At 49.2% G+C, this 15645-nt stretch overlaps 1 protein-coding gene across 1 annotated transcript in view; it reads left to right on the forward strand.

Moving 5' to 3' along the window:
- Positions 1 to 2051: 2051 nt before the first annotated feature.
- BRI3BP (BRI3 binding protein) overlaps positions 2052 to 15645 on the forward strand; it is a 29244-nt gene continuing 15650 nt past the window's right edge. The window contains exon 1 of the mRNA XM_066371178.1: positions 2052 to 2376. Within this exon, the coding sequence (XP_066227275.1) occupies positions 2170 to 2376 (207 nt within the window). The 5' untranslated portion in view covers positions 2052 to 2169. The remainder of the gene's footprint in view (positions 2377 to 15645) is intronic.

Consider the following 15645-nt stretch of genomic DNA (forward strand, 5'->3'; position numbering starts at 1 on the left):
TTATTAAGTAGATAATAGAGGGATGTACTATTACCTACTTAAAAAAAAAAAAAAAAAGAGCCTTCCTGGGAAGCCGCCAACCTCCTTCTCCAGAGGTGTACTGCTTATCTGGGTGTTGTTTAAAGTCGTGGAGAGCCACCTTATGATTTGTGTAGTTTCCTGGGCTATACTTCAAAGAAAAATTTTAGTTTAAAAAAAAAAGGAAGCTAAAATATATGGCCAATAAATATATGAAAACCTCACCAGGAATCCAAAAAAATGTAAGTTCAAAAATAAGATACAGGCCCTGGCCGGTTGGCTCAGCGGTAGAGCGTCGGCCTGGCGTGCGGGGGACCCGGGTTCGATTCCCGGCCAGGGCACATAGGAGAAGCGCCCATTTGCTTCTCCACCCCCCCCCTCCTTCCTCTCTGTCTCTTTCTTCCCCTCCCGCAGCCAAGGCTCCATTGGAGCAAAGATGGCCCGGGCGCTGGGGATGGCTCCTTGGCCTCTGCCCCAGGCGCTAGAGTGGCTCTTGTCGCCGCAGAGCGACGCCCCCTGGAGGGCAGAGCGTTGCCCCTGGTGGGCGTGCCGGGTGGATCCCGGTCGGGTGCATGCGGGAGTCTGTCTGACTGTCTCTCCCCCTTTCCAGCTTCAGAAAAAAAAAAAAAAAAAAAAAGATACAATTGTCCCTGGCCAGTTGGCTCAACGGTAGAACATCCACTCTGTCTGTTGAAGTCCCAGGTTGAAATTCTCATTCCATTCCCGGTCAGAGCACACAGGAGAAGCGACAAAAATGTTTTATTTTCTGGGTTGTCTCAAAAAAATATCTGGTTAGCCTGATCAGGTGGTGGCGCAGTGGATAGAGCGTCAGACTGGGATGCGGAGGACCCAGGTTCGATACCCTGAGGTCGCCAGCTTGAGCGCGGGCTCATCTAGTTTGGGTAAAAGCTCACCAGCTTGGACCCAAGGTCGCTGGCTTGAGCAAGGGGTTACTCAGTCTGCTGAAGGCCCGCGGTGAAGGCACACAACGAAAAACTGATGATTGATGCTTCTCATCTCTCTGTTCCTGTCTGTCTGTCCTTGTCTGTCCCTCTCTCTCTGACTCTCTGTCTGTGTAAAAAAAAAAAAAAAAATCTGGTTAGACACGGTCTGTTTGATTTAGGACGTGAACAAGGGCCTGGCACTGTCTTTGGTTATGGCTCTTAGGTCTTTAAAAATCAATAATTCTGCCCTCCCTTCACTTTTTGTGCCATTTATTATAGAAGAAACTGGGTCGTTGGTCCTACTTGGCTGATTGCTTCTGCTTCTTCTAATTATTTTCCTCCGTCCCCCATATTTCCAGTTAACTGTTGGTTGGGTGGAGAGAGGCCAGTATGCTTCAAAGTGCAAGAATCCTTTACAAGGTGGCGCTGGCACTTCCTGCTACTAAGGTTGGCGGGCCCACCTCAAGACAACTTGGCCCCTTCCGGTTTCAGTGCCCCAGCTATGTCTTGGTTTTAATCTCTGGATGACCATCGTCTGGATCGATCTTTTCCTGACGGGCTGCACAGTGATTTTCTAATTCTCTTACTCCTTCCTCATTTACTAGCTGGACTTTCCTGAAAAGAACTTTCCCGCAGCTATTTTGTGACTCGGCAACCCAGTTTATTCAAGAAAGGACTAGAGGGATGCCAGACGCTTTCCCTTTATTTAAACATTTCAGAATGAATGAATGAGCTGGTGCCCTTGGCATCGGCAAGGGTGGCCAATTATTGGGTAACATTATTAAGTTCAGTGATATAAAATATATGTATGTTTTCCAATAAACTACAGTCGTTTATCCTTGGGGAGGCTGTTGCAAGTTTTCCAGGCGTGGGTTTGCTTTACAGAAAAGTTAAAAAAAAAAAAAGAATTAGAAGGTTGAAATCCCACTAAATCAGGGAGGGCTTCCGGAAGGAGGGGACAGGGAGATTAAGTGACTTCAGGCCCTTCCCGCCGACTCCTACGGGGTGGGAGGCGGACTCCCGCGCCTCGGGGCGGGGACGGGCGTGGGCACGTGGGCAGGGCCGTCGCGCCTTTGCGCGCGGGGCGGGGCGGGTGGCGCAGCGGCGGCAGCAGTCACAGACGCTTGCGCGCGGTCCCTGCGGGAGTCGCGGCGTCTCCGTGCGGCCCTCAGTCCTCTCCCCGACCCCGCGTCCCTCCGGCCCCAGGATGGGCGCGCGCGCCTCGGGCTGGCCCCGGGCCCGCGCTGGGCTCCTGCTGCTGCTGCCGCTGCTGCTCGGGCTGCTGGCCCCGGGCGCGCAGGGGGCGCGGGGCCGCGGCGGCACGGAGAAGAACAGCTACCGTCGCACGGTCAACACCTTCTCGCAGAGCGTCAGCAGCCTGTTCGGCGAGGACAACGTGCGCGCTGCTCAGAAGGTGGGCGCCGGGCTCGCGCCAGCGCTCGCGGTCACCTTGCCCCGGCCGTCGCGCACCTGGCGGCGAGGCCGACCTGGGCCGTGGACGGCCTCCGGGCGTGGGGAGAGAGAGATGTGGGGACGTGGGTGCCCGGGATGGAGGTGCCCAGTTTGCGTCCCGCGGCTTGCCCGGCCTGTGCCGGTTCTGGCGGCGGGTTCCAACGCGGGGCGAAGGCGCAGGGCCTCGGGGCGCCCTGGACTCGAACGCCCCACTTCTCCTTGGACCTTGCCCCTTAGGGCGCCGGGGCCGGGGCCTCGGCCGAGCTGCGCGGACGCGGGCCGCGCCTCTCATTCATTCATTCTACACGTTTGAATGAGCTCCTACTGTGAGCCAGGCACCCTGCGGACTGACTGCCCAGGGGGCGTCCTGCTGGCTTGAACCCTCTCCTCCCACGCTGCTGCGCTCTCCCCAGCGACCCCCGGATTTCTTCTAGCCTCGCACCCGATCCACTTCCCGGGGCCCCTAGCGGCCTTCCCCTTTCTGATGCGAAGATAGCTATGCTTATTTATTTAATTATTTACTTACAAGGAAAGAGAAGGAGCGATGCATGCTTGTTCTGTTGCGTTGGCAACCAGGCACTGAGCGCCTACTGTGTGTCGGGCCTTTCAATTTGGAGCATTTTGTTCACTTGAGCTGTTTAGGAGCTTCCAGTCCTCCTGGCATGGTGTCTAGGGCTCAGGAGGAGCTCAGGGAGTCTCCCTGCCCCCCCCCCCCCTGGGCCCGCAAAGCTAGGTGGAATGGGGCCGCTTTTGAGGTGAAAGTTCACCAGTAGCTCCCCAGAAAGGGGAAGTGAAAAGACGGGCTCGTGGTAATGTGGTTCCTTGAGTAAATAACCTTACCGACCTCCTGTAAATTCCTTGTTTGCGCTAGCCACGGGCACGGGATGTTGGAAGGGAGAGAAAGTTTGGGTTCAAGTTCGGGCCTGACCCCTTACAGACTGGATGACTTTCGGCAAGTTGCCTCACTTCTTTGCATCTCAGTGTCTTTATCCTGTCCTGGGGGAGAATAATACCCCCTTCGTTGTCAGTGTGTGATTGTGAATGGCTGATACTTTCCTGGCCCAGAGTCATGGCTGAATTAGTATGTGCTGCTAGTAGTTTTGTCCTCGCCAGGGCACAAGTCAGCGTTGCTTAGCTGGGATGGAAGGACGTTTCAGGGTTAAAAAAAAAAGTTTTCTGGTACTTGAGATGGATGGGGGGGGGGGGGAGAGAACATTGAGTCCCACATCAGATTGACTGGATATTCTTATTGGGTGGAATGAAAGGCAGGTTACTGTGTTAGGAAAACTAACCTCTGACCATCCTCTCCAGAGGATGTGTGCAGTCACCTCTTGTGGAGGCTGGGGATCCTGGGGAGACATAACTCCATGTAGGGGGTCAGAGAGGGAGAAAGCATGACCAAACACCTGAATGCAGAAAGGGGGCCTGGGCTTGGAGGATGAGCACATTGAACCTGTGTGCCCCAAGCGATTTGAAAGCGGGACACTTGTTTTGGAGCAAACAGAAGTCTAACTTCTTGGCACAGGATGGGTAGAAGCAACCCACATCTCAGCAGACGCTTGTGTGTGACTGTAAGGTCCACAGCTGTGAAACACAAAATAGTTAATTAAGGGCTGTTAACCTCTGGGTTGGTATCAGTAGGACAAGCTGTATTCTGGCAAGGAATCTGAGACTCTCGAGGTTAGAACTCTTTCTTGGGTCAGCTGGGGATTGTTCCTCCAATAGAAGTGGTGGCTAGTCTATGGCCATACCACCCTGAACGCGCCAGCTCTCGTCTGATCTCAGAAGCTAAGCAGGGTCAGGCCTGGTTAGTACTTGGATGGGAGAAGGGGTGGCCATACTAACTTCTGTTATCTGCTTAAAATGCACTTAGTGCTTTTATCAATATAGTAACTCATTTAATCCTTAGACCAATCCTATGAGGTAGGCACTGCTACTGTTTCCATCTTACAGATGGACAGATGGGGTAACTGAGGCACAACGGTGATTTAGTGACTGGCATCAGGTGAGGCCGAGTGGCAGAACCGGGATTTGAACCCAGGCAGTGTGGGCCTGGAGCCCACGGTCTTCGTGCCTCATAACCCTTCCTGTTGTTTTTCCCATCTATGCAGTTTATAGGGTGACTTGACATTTGATTTCCTGCTGAGCATAGCCCAGACTGCTAGGCTTGGGGGAGATCGTTTTGTTCATCTTAAGGAAAGGAAACGGGATTTGGCTAGCAATGGTCATTTTCAGGGTGCCTGGGTTTACGAATTAGAGTCATACCTGCTTGGTGGGTTGTGGAGTTTGAGGGTATTTAAAAGGACACACTATTTTCTTCATCTAGGGCTTGTCTAAAATAAACCCGTGATTTTCTGGTTTGGAGCATGGGCCTCGCTGACCAACCGACAAGGGGTTGAACTCCAGCTCTGCTTTTTCATGAGCTCTGTGACCTTGGGCCTGTTGCCTGACCTCTCTGTGTCTCATTTGTGCACAGGAGATACATTGAGGGTTGCATGTGATTGGCTGGTGTGTACAGCGAATACCAGGCACTGAATATGCATGAATGGTTTAAGTTTGTTTGTTTGTTTTTATTAAGGGAGAGGCCAAATTGTTTGAGCCATGGCTGCAGGAGGTGAGGGGAGAGAGAAAAGGGGGAAGGATGGTCACTTCTCCTGTGTGCCCCAACCGGGAATCAAACCCGGGACTTCCACACACCGGGCCAATGCTCTACCGCCGAGCCAACCAACCAAGGCCTTAAAAATGTTTCTATAAGAAGAGATTAGTTTGGTAGGACAGTGGTGGATTCATTAATTCACTTAAAAATTATTAAGTCACTTTTACACAGGTGTTCCCAGAGGCACTATTCACATTTAGCCAAAAAATGGGAACCAGCCACATGTGTATCAGCTGGTGAATGGATAAACTGTGATCTGTTCAGGCAATGGAGTATGCTTCAGCCATAAGCAGGAATGAAGTTCTGATGACATGCGACAAGTGTGTAGGGAGGAAGTACTGATACTCAGACGAACCTTGAAAATAAAGACACAAAAGGCCACATGCTACCTGATTCCATTTCTATGGAATGTCCAGAGCACAGACACAGAAAGCAGATTACTGGTTGCTAAGGGGAGGGGACATAAGGGAGTTACTGCTAAATTGATAGGGAAGTTCTTTTTTGGTTGATAAAGTAGGCAGAGGTGATGGTTGCACATTTCAAACAAACTTACTGTCACTAAATTGTACACTTTAAAATGGTTAAAATAGTCAATTTTATGGTATGTGTACAATTTTAAAATTTTTTCTGAAGCACCCACTTTATGGAGCACAAGACAGATAAAATGTCCCCTGTCGGGGACCTTTCACAGGACAGGAGTAAGAACGTAAAATGTAAACGCTATGAGGTTGGTTATTTCAGAGCGATGAGTGTTGTTCAAGAGATAAAACCGGATGATGCAATACTAACGGTGGATAACCCTTGTTTAAGATTAGCACGTGTCTGGCACTGTTCTGACAGAGGTTCTGTTACTGTCACCCCTATTTTACAGATGAGGAAAGTGGGGCACAGAAAGGTTGGGTCTCTTGCCCACAGTTCTGCTTATCAGTGGTAGGAAGCTTGGTGTGTCCACAGCACTCATATTCCCTCCTGAGCTGGAAGTAACTGGAGTCGAGTGGCCATGGGAGGGAGCTGAATGACAAGGAGCCAGAGGGGCAGAGGAGACAGCAGGAGCAATGTCATGTTCCCACCAATCAGCTGGACTTTTGCCTGTGCAGGAAGGGGAGGATGGGCTTGGTGTAGTGAGGGTCTGGGAGGCTTCAACATTGAGCCAGGAGAGGAAACAGTGCATCACACAGGACCTAGGGGTTAACAAAGGACAGTCTATTGTGATGCAAGAAAGGCATTGTAGAGAGTCGGGAGCAGGGGGCATCTGGGGTCCTGCCTGGAGGAGGAGGCAGGAGTTGGGTCTGGGAAGATGGGTTGGCAGGCAAAGGGAAGGTCAGGGACAAGGTTGGGGGCTAGGTTTCCAGGTGGCTGCATGGAGGTCTGGATCTTGGGGTGCACAGGGAAGAATCCAGCTTGACCCTTTGGTGGAATATTGAAGCTGAGAACTGTTTGTTTTATTTCTTTTTTTATTTTCCCTTCCTCTTTTGCTTTTGTTTCAGTTTAGGTTTTTGTTGTTGTTGTTGGTTGTTCTTTTTTTAAGCTTAACATTTATAGGTCTTAAAAAAGAGTAATGCCATAGTTGCATGGAATACCATTTCAAATAGTTCAAAAAAATTCTTCCCACCTCCGACTTCATCTCTTGTCCTTCCTAGAAGCAGCCGGATGTTCTGAGCTGGCATAAACGTAGAGGTGTCTAGGTCCCGCCCCCTCGGTGGTTTGCAGTGTGTTTGACACTACATATGCTGTTCTGCACCTTTTTAAATTAAAAGTTGGAGGTCAAACATTATCAGTACATGCACTCTCGCATCCTTCTTTTTAGAGGGCTGTAAAAAGAGCAAATTATTTTAAGAATATACCATAGTTTCAGTCACCCCTAATGGTGGATGTTTTATTAGTTTCCTATTTGCCACTCAAACAAGGCTGCCCGAAAGGCCTTTATCAATTCTGTGTGTGTGTGTGTGTGTGTGTGTGTGTGTGTGTACGTGCTTGCACGTAGACAGATTAATCTGTAAGTTAGAAATGAAATGGCTGAGCCAAAGGGTCTGTGCATTAAACAAAATTAAAAACAATTAAAAAAAATTCAGCGCAAGGAATGGAGGCAGAGACAGACTCCTGCATGTGTCCCAACCGGGATCCACCTGGCAAGCCCACTAGGGCGCGATGCTCTGCCCATCTGGGGCTTTGTTCAATTGCTCAGCATCCAAGCTCTTCTTAATGCCTAAGGAAGAGGCCAGGGAGCCATCCTCATCACCCAAGGACAACTTATTCCAATTGAGCCATGGCTGCAGTAGGGGAAGAGAGAGAGAGAGAGACAAGGGGAGGGGAAGGGGTGGAGAAACAGATGGGTGCTTCTCCTGTGTGCCCTGACCAGGAATCAAACTCAGGACATCCACATGCCAGGCTGACACTCTACCACTGAGCCAACTGGCCAGGCTCTTAAAACTTTTATTTATTGATTTTAGAGAGAGGAACATTGACCTGTTGTTCCACTTATGTATACCTTCATTGGTTGATTTATTATTTTTTTAGATTCTTTTTTTGGTCTTCATTGATTTTAGAGAGAGAGAAAGAGTGAAAGGGGGAGGAGTGGGAAGCATCAACTTGTAGTAGTTGCTTCTCTTGTGTACCTTGACTGGCGACCTCAGCTTTCCAGGTCATTGCTTTATCCATTGCACCACCACAGATCCGGCCGTTGGTTGATTCTTATATGTGCCCTGGCTGGGGATCAAACCCAGAACCTTGGTGTATTTGGACAATGCTCTAACCCCCTGGTTGGCAAACTGCGGCTCTTTGGCCCCTTGAGTGTGGCTCTTCCACAAAATACCACGTGCGGGCGCTACCTCGATAAGAAATGCACCTACCAGTATAATTTAAGTTTAAAACATTTGGTTCTCAAAAGAAATGTCAATCGTTGTACTGTTGATATTTGGCTCTGTTGACTAATGAGTTTGCTGACCACTGCTCTAACCCACTGAGCACCCGGCTAGGGCTTAAAATGTTTAATTGAAATATAATTGGTACCCTTTCCTGTGGGATAAGCATCTTAAGTTGTCGTGCACTGAGCACACCCATGAGACTAGCTTGGGGCTCTAGAAATGGATTGTTCAGCCCTCTCTGCCCCAAAATAACCACTCTCCTGACTTCTGACAACATGAATCAGTTCTGTCTGCTTGTATCCTCTATACCAGGGGTTGGGAACCTTTTTTGCTGAGAGAGCTATGATGCCACATATTTTAAAATGTATTTCCATGAGAGCCATACAATGACCCATGTACGTTAAGCATAACCCAATAAAAATTTGGTGTTGTCCCGGAGGACAACTGTGATTGGCTTCAGCCACTGCAACCATGAACATGAGCGGTAGGAAATGAATGGATTGTAATACATGAGAATGTTTTATATTTTTAACATTTTTATTTATTTTTTTATTTAAGATTTGTCTGCGGGCCAGATGCAGCCATCAAAAGAGCCACATCTGGCTCGCGAGCCATAGGTCCCTGACCCCTGCTCTATACACAGTTTCACATACATGTTTACTACTGAGAGATAGTACGAAATTGTTTCCAAAGAGCTACTCTGCTTGTACCAAATAGATGTGAGGTGTGTGGTTCCCAAACCTGCTTCAACAAAGAATGTCATTAAACTTTCTGGTTTTATTATATTTGAGATAGATGGTCTTTTTGTTTACTCAGAATCTTACTGGCATTTTGTTTTCTGAGAACTGCCTTTTTTTTTTTGCCATTATTTTCTGTTGAACTGTTGGTCTTTTTTGTTTGTTCTTAAGAGGCTTGCTTTTTTGGCTGTTTGCAAGAAAGTGTTTTGAGCAAAATAACTTTGACACTTTCTAGTCTTTTTTCCCCCCAACAACATTGTAGCAGCTTTACTGGGGTAAAATTGACATCACAGGTCAGGACAGCCAGTATTTAAAGTGGGACAAAAGTACAGTGTGTCCGTAAAGTCATGATGCACTTTTGACCGGTCACAGGAAAGCAACAAAAGATGATAGAAATGTAAAATCTGCACCAAATAAAAGGAAAACCCTCCCAGTTTCTGTAGGATGATGTGGCAGCATGTGCGCATGCACAGATGATGACGTAACACCATGTATAGCGGAGCAGCCCACGGCCATGCCAGTCGAGATGTGCCAGTCGAGATGTGGACGGTACAGAGCAAAGTTCAGTGTGTTCTGTGGCTCGCTAAATTTGAATCCGTGACCAAAGTGCAACATGAAATTCGGCGCGTTTATAACGAAGCGCCACCACATAGGAATAACATTACTCGGTGGGATAAGCAGTTGAAGGAAACCAGCATTTTGGTGGAAAAACCCTGTTCTGGTAGGCCATCAGTCAGTGACGACACAGGCTGCTGAACATCCTCATGCCTACGTTGAGTCGAACATAATACCCCTAAAGTGAACATGTGGTGTGGCCTGATGCATGATAAGGTGATAGGCCCATTTTTTTTTTTTTTTAATTTTTTTTTTTTTTTATTCATTTTTAGAGAGAGAGAGGAGAGAGAGACAGAGAGAGAGAAGGGGGGAGGAGCTAGAAGCATATGTGCCTTGCCCAGGCAAGCCCAGGGTTTCGAACCGGCGACCTCAGCATTTCCAGGTCGACGCTTAATCCACTGCGCCACCACAGGGCAGGCACTATAGGCCCATTTTTTTTCGCGGAGCAGTCTCTGAAGACAAAGTCCTGTCTTGACATGTTGGAATTGTATGCAGTGCCACAATTTCCAGAAGGTGTCATCTTTCAACAGGACGGTGCTCCTCCACACTACGCCACCATTGTTTGTGAGTTTCTGGATAGAACATTCCTCCAGCGGTGGATAGGCAGGGGTTCTGTCAAATCCTGGCCACCACAATCCCCGGATCTGACGCCCTTAGACTTTTACTTTTGGGGTTATGTGAAGCAACATGTGTACATTGAACGTATCAATCACTTAAAAGAGAATCACAGACGTTATTCACTCTGTTACACCAGACGTCCTTACCTGTGTGTGGCAAGAACTTCACTGTGGTTTGGATGTGTGTAGGGCAACAAATGGAGCCCACATCGAACTGCACTGAATAGGTATGAAACTAGGAGAGTTTTCCTTTATTTGGTGCAGATTTCACATTTCTATTGTCTTGTTGCTTTCCTGTGACCGGTCAAAAGTGCACCATGACTTTATGGACACACTGTATACTTGTTGCTAAAATTTTTTTGATATATGTATTCACCCAGAGAGAGAGAGAGAGAGAGAGAGAGAGAGAGAAGCATCAACTCATTGTTCTACTTAGTTGTGCCCTCATTGTTTGCTTCTCTATGTGCCCTGACTAGGGATCGAACCTGCAACCTCAGCACACCAGGACGACTCTCTATCCTGGCGTTATTGTCTGTCTTTTTGATGACAGACTCCTAGTGGGCTGAGTGGTACCTCGTTGTGGCTTTGACTGGCCAGTGGCCATTTGTATTGTCCCAGAGTGTGTATTATCTGATTGCTTCCTCAAGGTTCAAGGGAGGGCGTGTAATTCCAGCAAGAAGTGTACCCCAGGGTCTTGGGTCCTTGCCGTGGCAGCATCTCAGGCCACACCGTGGCTACTTGTCCCTTTCCTTTGATCCTTGGTTGAAGCTCAGCTGGCCGTTCACGCTCCTCCTCCTGTATAATTCATTCATGGACCACACTGTTCTGTTCCAGCACGGTGCATTCGGGTGCCTCCTTGCGTTTCCCTGTGTCCTCAGAGGCTTGGACACCTGACTGGCAGGAACCCTGCCCCTTCTCTGACTCTCTCAAGATGCCTTTGCCTCTTGAGCCCCAATTCTCCTCGGGCAAGTGAGGTGTCCTGGCCTGTCTTCTGCCAGAGGAGAGAGGTGATGAAACCCGAGTTTGAGTAACCCTGTCCCCTCAGCCCTGGCCACACGCGGGTGCTGCCAGTCTGTTCATCTTGAGTCTCCCTGGTTTTAATTTTTCATCCTGAAAATGGTCCATTGTGCTCAGAGAGAGGAAGAATCAGATAATGAACCTGGGGACCATTAGCCGGCGCTTCCACTAATCAACTTTCTGCCACTTTTATTTTTATTACAAAAAATTTTTCAGTTGCTATTTACATTCAATGTTACGTTATTTTCGGGCGTGCAGCAGCACAGTGGTTAGACAATCATATACTTTACAGTGTTGCCCCAAGAAGTCTAGCACCCACCTGGCACCATATATGTTGTTAATACAGTAGTATATTGATGATACTCCCTACACTGTTTTTATTTTTATTTATTTATTTTTTACAGAGACAGAGAGAGAGAGTCAGAGAGAGGGATAGACAGGGACAGACAGAAATGGAGAGATGAGAAGTATCAATCATTAGTTTTTTGTTGTGCGTTGCAACACTTTAGTTGTTCATTGATTGCTTTCTCATACGTGCCTTGACTGTGGGCCTTCATCAGACAGAGTAACCCCTTGCTTGAGCCAGCAACCTTGGGCTCAAGCTGGTGAGCTTTTGCTCAAACCAGATGAGCCCGCGCTCAAGCTGGTGACCTTGGGGTCTCGAACCTGGGTCTTCCGCATCCCAGTCCGATGCTCTATCCACTGCGCCACCACCCGGTCAGGTGCTATGCTGTGTTTTATGTCCTGTTATTCTTTTCTAACTACCAGCAATACATTACAATCTTTTCATCCAGCCCCCCAATACTCCCTATGCTGTTACATCTAGCTCCCTCCACCCCCCATCAAAACATCTTTAACCTGGAAATCTAATTTTCAGCTAACCTCAGACATGTTAGCTGGGAACTGAATCCTCGCTTCCTCCCATTTCACAGCCCAGAAAACTGAGGCGCAGGGAGGTGCAGCAGTGTGAGCAGTATGGTCTTTTTTTTCACAAACACCTGCCTCCTCCCTCTTTCTGGAGGCATTGGTAGGTGTCAGTTTAAAGGCCCAATACCCCTTTCTCACAAAAGCCTGGTGAGTACCCCTTCCCTTTTTCTTCCCTTTGAACAAATGATCCAAACTGCTGTCTGCTGACGTGTGTGCACATCCTATGTGCTGTGCAGAACCATGACGGGAGAAACAAAAGGTGGAACGCTGTTTGGCAGTGAAGGAGAGTTGAGGAGTGGTTCGTGCAATAACACGGGTGAACCTGGAAGATGTTATTGTGAGGCAGAGGAGCCAGGAACAAAAGGTCGTGTTGTGTGTGATTCTTTTTCTATGAAATGAATGTCCAGAACGGGTAGATCCGTGGAGGGGCAAAGCAGACGAGTGGCAGCCTGGGTTAGGGGGAGGAAGGATGGAACGTTCTAGAGTTAGATTAAGGTGATGGTTGGTTGCCAGTTATGCTGAGTTGTATATTTTAAAAGCTCTTTAACAGAATAGAATCCTCACCAAACCAGCACCAGTGTGCTTTCTGGCTGGGTGAGATATGTCCCCCCCCCCCACACACAGTGGGACAGTCACCCTCTCTGCCATACGACATGGATACTTTTTTTTTTTCTGGCATTGCCCTTAAGGTGTTTGGTGGTGGTGGTGTTTTTTGTTTGTTTGTTTGTTTGCATTTATTTAAAAACAGATCTCCCATTATTTTTTAATCTTTCCATTTTTATTTATTTATTTATTTTTACAGAGTCAGAGAGAGGGATAGACAGGGACAGACAGACAGGAACGGAGAGATGAGAAGCATCAATCATTAGTTTTTCATTGTGCATTGCGACACCTTAGTTGTTCATTGATTGCTCTCCCATATGTGCCCTGACTGCCGGCCTTCAGCAGACCAAGTAACCCCTTGCTCGAGCCAGCGACCTTGGAACCTTGGGTCCAAGCTGGTGAGCTTTTTGCTCAAACCAGATGAGCCCATGCTCAAGCTGGCGACCCTGGGGTCTCGAACCTGGGTCCTCAGCATCCCAGTCCAACGCTCTATCCACTGCGCCACCACCTGGCCAGGCTCCTTTCATTTTTTTTGTAATAGCTTGTCAAGGTCTAATTCACTTGGCACACAATCCCCCACTGGACATGTGCCATTCAGTGCATGTTAGCGCGTGCCGAGAGCTGTGTAGCCTTCGCCGCAGCCAATGTGGGAACGTTTGCATCACCCCAAAAAGAAATTACCTGCTGTTTCTAGCTGTCACCCTTCTCTCCAGCCCCTGGCGACCACCAGTCTGCTTTCTGCCTTGATGGGTTCCCCTCCTCTGGACATTGCACACAGAGGGGATCATGCACCATGTGTCCTTGGTGACCCCGTGGCTTTCCTCCGCCTGGTGTTTTCAAGCCCATGCACATTGAAGCAGGAGTGGGTGCCTCATTCTTCTTCGTGGCTGAGTGATGTCCCACTGGGGTGGTTCTCCCCCGTTTTGTTTATTCTTCATTAGCTAGTAGGCATGTGGCCTCTTTTAGAGAGAGACAGAGACAAGGATAGAGAGACAGATGGAGACAGACAGGAAGGGAGAGAGATGAGAAGCATCAATTCTTTGTTGCAGCACCTTAGTTCATTGATTGTTTTCTTATATGTGCCTTGACCGGGGGAATACAGCAGAGCCAGTGACCTCTTGCCCAAGCCAGCAACCCTTGGCTCAAAGCCAGCGACCTGGGTCCTCTGCATCCCAGTTGGACACTCTATCCACTGCGCCACTGCTTGGTCAGGCTTTTTTTTTTTTTTTTGTATTTTTCTTAAGTTGGAAACGGGGAGGCAGTCAGACAGACTCCCGCATGCGCCCGACCGGGATCCACCCGGCATGCCCACCAGGGGGTGATGCTCTGCCCATCTGGGGCATCGCTCTGTTGCAACCAGAGCCATTCTAGCACCTGAGGCAGAGGCCACAGAGCCATCCTCAGCGCCCGGGCAAACTTTGCTCCAATGGAGCCTCGGCTGCGGGAGGGGAAGAGAGAGACAGAGAGGAAGGAGAGGGGTAGGGGTGGAGAAGCAGATGGGTGCTTCTCCTGTGTGCCCTGGCCGGGAATCGAACCTGGGACTCCCACACGCCAGGCCAACGCTCTACCTCTGATTTTTTTTTTTTCTTTTTGCATTTTTCTGAAGCTGGAAACAGGGAGAGACAGTCAGACAGACTCCCGCATGCGCCCGACCGGGATCCACCCGGCACACCCACCATGGGGCGATGCTCTGCCCACCAGGGGGCGATGCTCTGCCCATCCTGGGCGTCGCCATGTTGCGACCAGAGCCACTCTAGCGCCTGGGGCAGAGGCCACAGAGCCATCCCCAGCGCCCGGGCCATCTTTGCTCCAATGGAGCCTTGGCTGCGGGAGGGGAAGAGAGAGACAGAGAGGAAGGCGCGGCGGAGGGGTGGAGAAGCAAATGGGTGCTTCTCCTGTGTGCCCTGGCCGGGAATCGAACCCGGGTCCTCCGCACGCTAGGCCGACGCTCTGCCGCTGAGCCAACCGGCCAGGGCTCTACCACTGATTTTTAAAGATTTTATTTATTCATTTTTTTGAGAGAGGAGAGATAGAAAAGTGGGGGGTGGGAGGAGAGGCAAGAAGCATCAACTCATAGTTGCTTCCTATGTGTGCCTTGATCAGGCAAGGCCAGGGTTTCCAGCCAGCGATTTCAGCATTCCAGGTCAGTGCTTTTATCCACTGTACCACCACAGGTCAGGTAGCTTGCTCTTTAACTAGGTAGATTTTTTTGAGAGCTGTTACCAAGGCTAAACCGATGATGTCCTTTCACTGGGGACACTGGGGTCCATGTTCTGTGACAACACTGGCATGTGGACTGTTTATACCAAGTGCTTGAAGCATTTCACACGACTATCCCCTTGACTGCTCAAATAAGCAGACTGGGCAGGCGCTATTGCCTTCCTTTGTCTGGGACGTAGAGGACTTAAGTTGATAGCACACTTGTGCCCAGCTTACCAAGCAAAGAGGCAGAGCTGAGGTTTGAACCCTGGCAGGTAAGCTCCTGGCTCAAGGCACTCTAAACTAAGCCGCAGTACCGGCACACAGGCTGCTGCTCTCCTGGTCTCTGATTCGACCCTGTCCCTCCTTTTTCCATTTGTGTACTAGAGGAGGGATCCAACCAGGATATCCTATTTTAAATTCTGTAGCAAAAATAAATAAATAAATAAATCAGTAAATGAAATCTAAAATGATGTAGCCAATTCACTCCAAGGCCTGTATCCTCCACATGTGAGCCAAAGTGCACGTGTACAGGGTCCTGTTGCCTGTTGCTGGAATAGCGACATGGGGACAACCCAGGTGCCCATCAAGAGGGGTTGGTAAAACGACGAGTGTACACACCAGCTTTACAGAGATACAGAGAGAGAGAGTCAGAGAGAGATGAGAAGCATCAATCATTAGTTTTTCGTTGTGCATTGCAACACCTTAGTTGTTCATTGATTGCTTTCTCATACGTGCCTTGACCGCGGGCCTTCAGCAGACCGAGTAACCCCTTGCTCGAGCCATCGACCTTGGCTCCAAGCTGGCGAGCTTTAGCTCAAACCAGATGAGCCCGCGCTCAAGCTGGCGACCTCAGGTCTCAAACCTGGGTCCTCCGCATCCCAGTCCAACGCTCTATCCACTGCGCCACCGCCTGGTCAGGCCATACACACCAGCTTTAAAAAGAACAAGGCAGCCTGACCAGGCGGTGGCGCAGTGGATAGAGCGTTGGACTGG

This window comes from Saccopteryx leptura, chromosome 2, assembly GCF_036850995.1.
Source record: "Saccopteryx leptura isolate mSacLep1 chromosome 2, mSacLep1_pri_phased_curated, whole genome shotgun sequence".
Taxonomy (NCBI): Eukaryota; Metazoa; Chordata; class Mammalia; order Chiroptera; family Emballonuridae; genus Saccopteryx; species Saccopteryx leptura.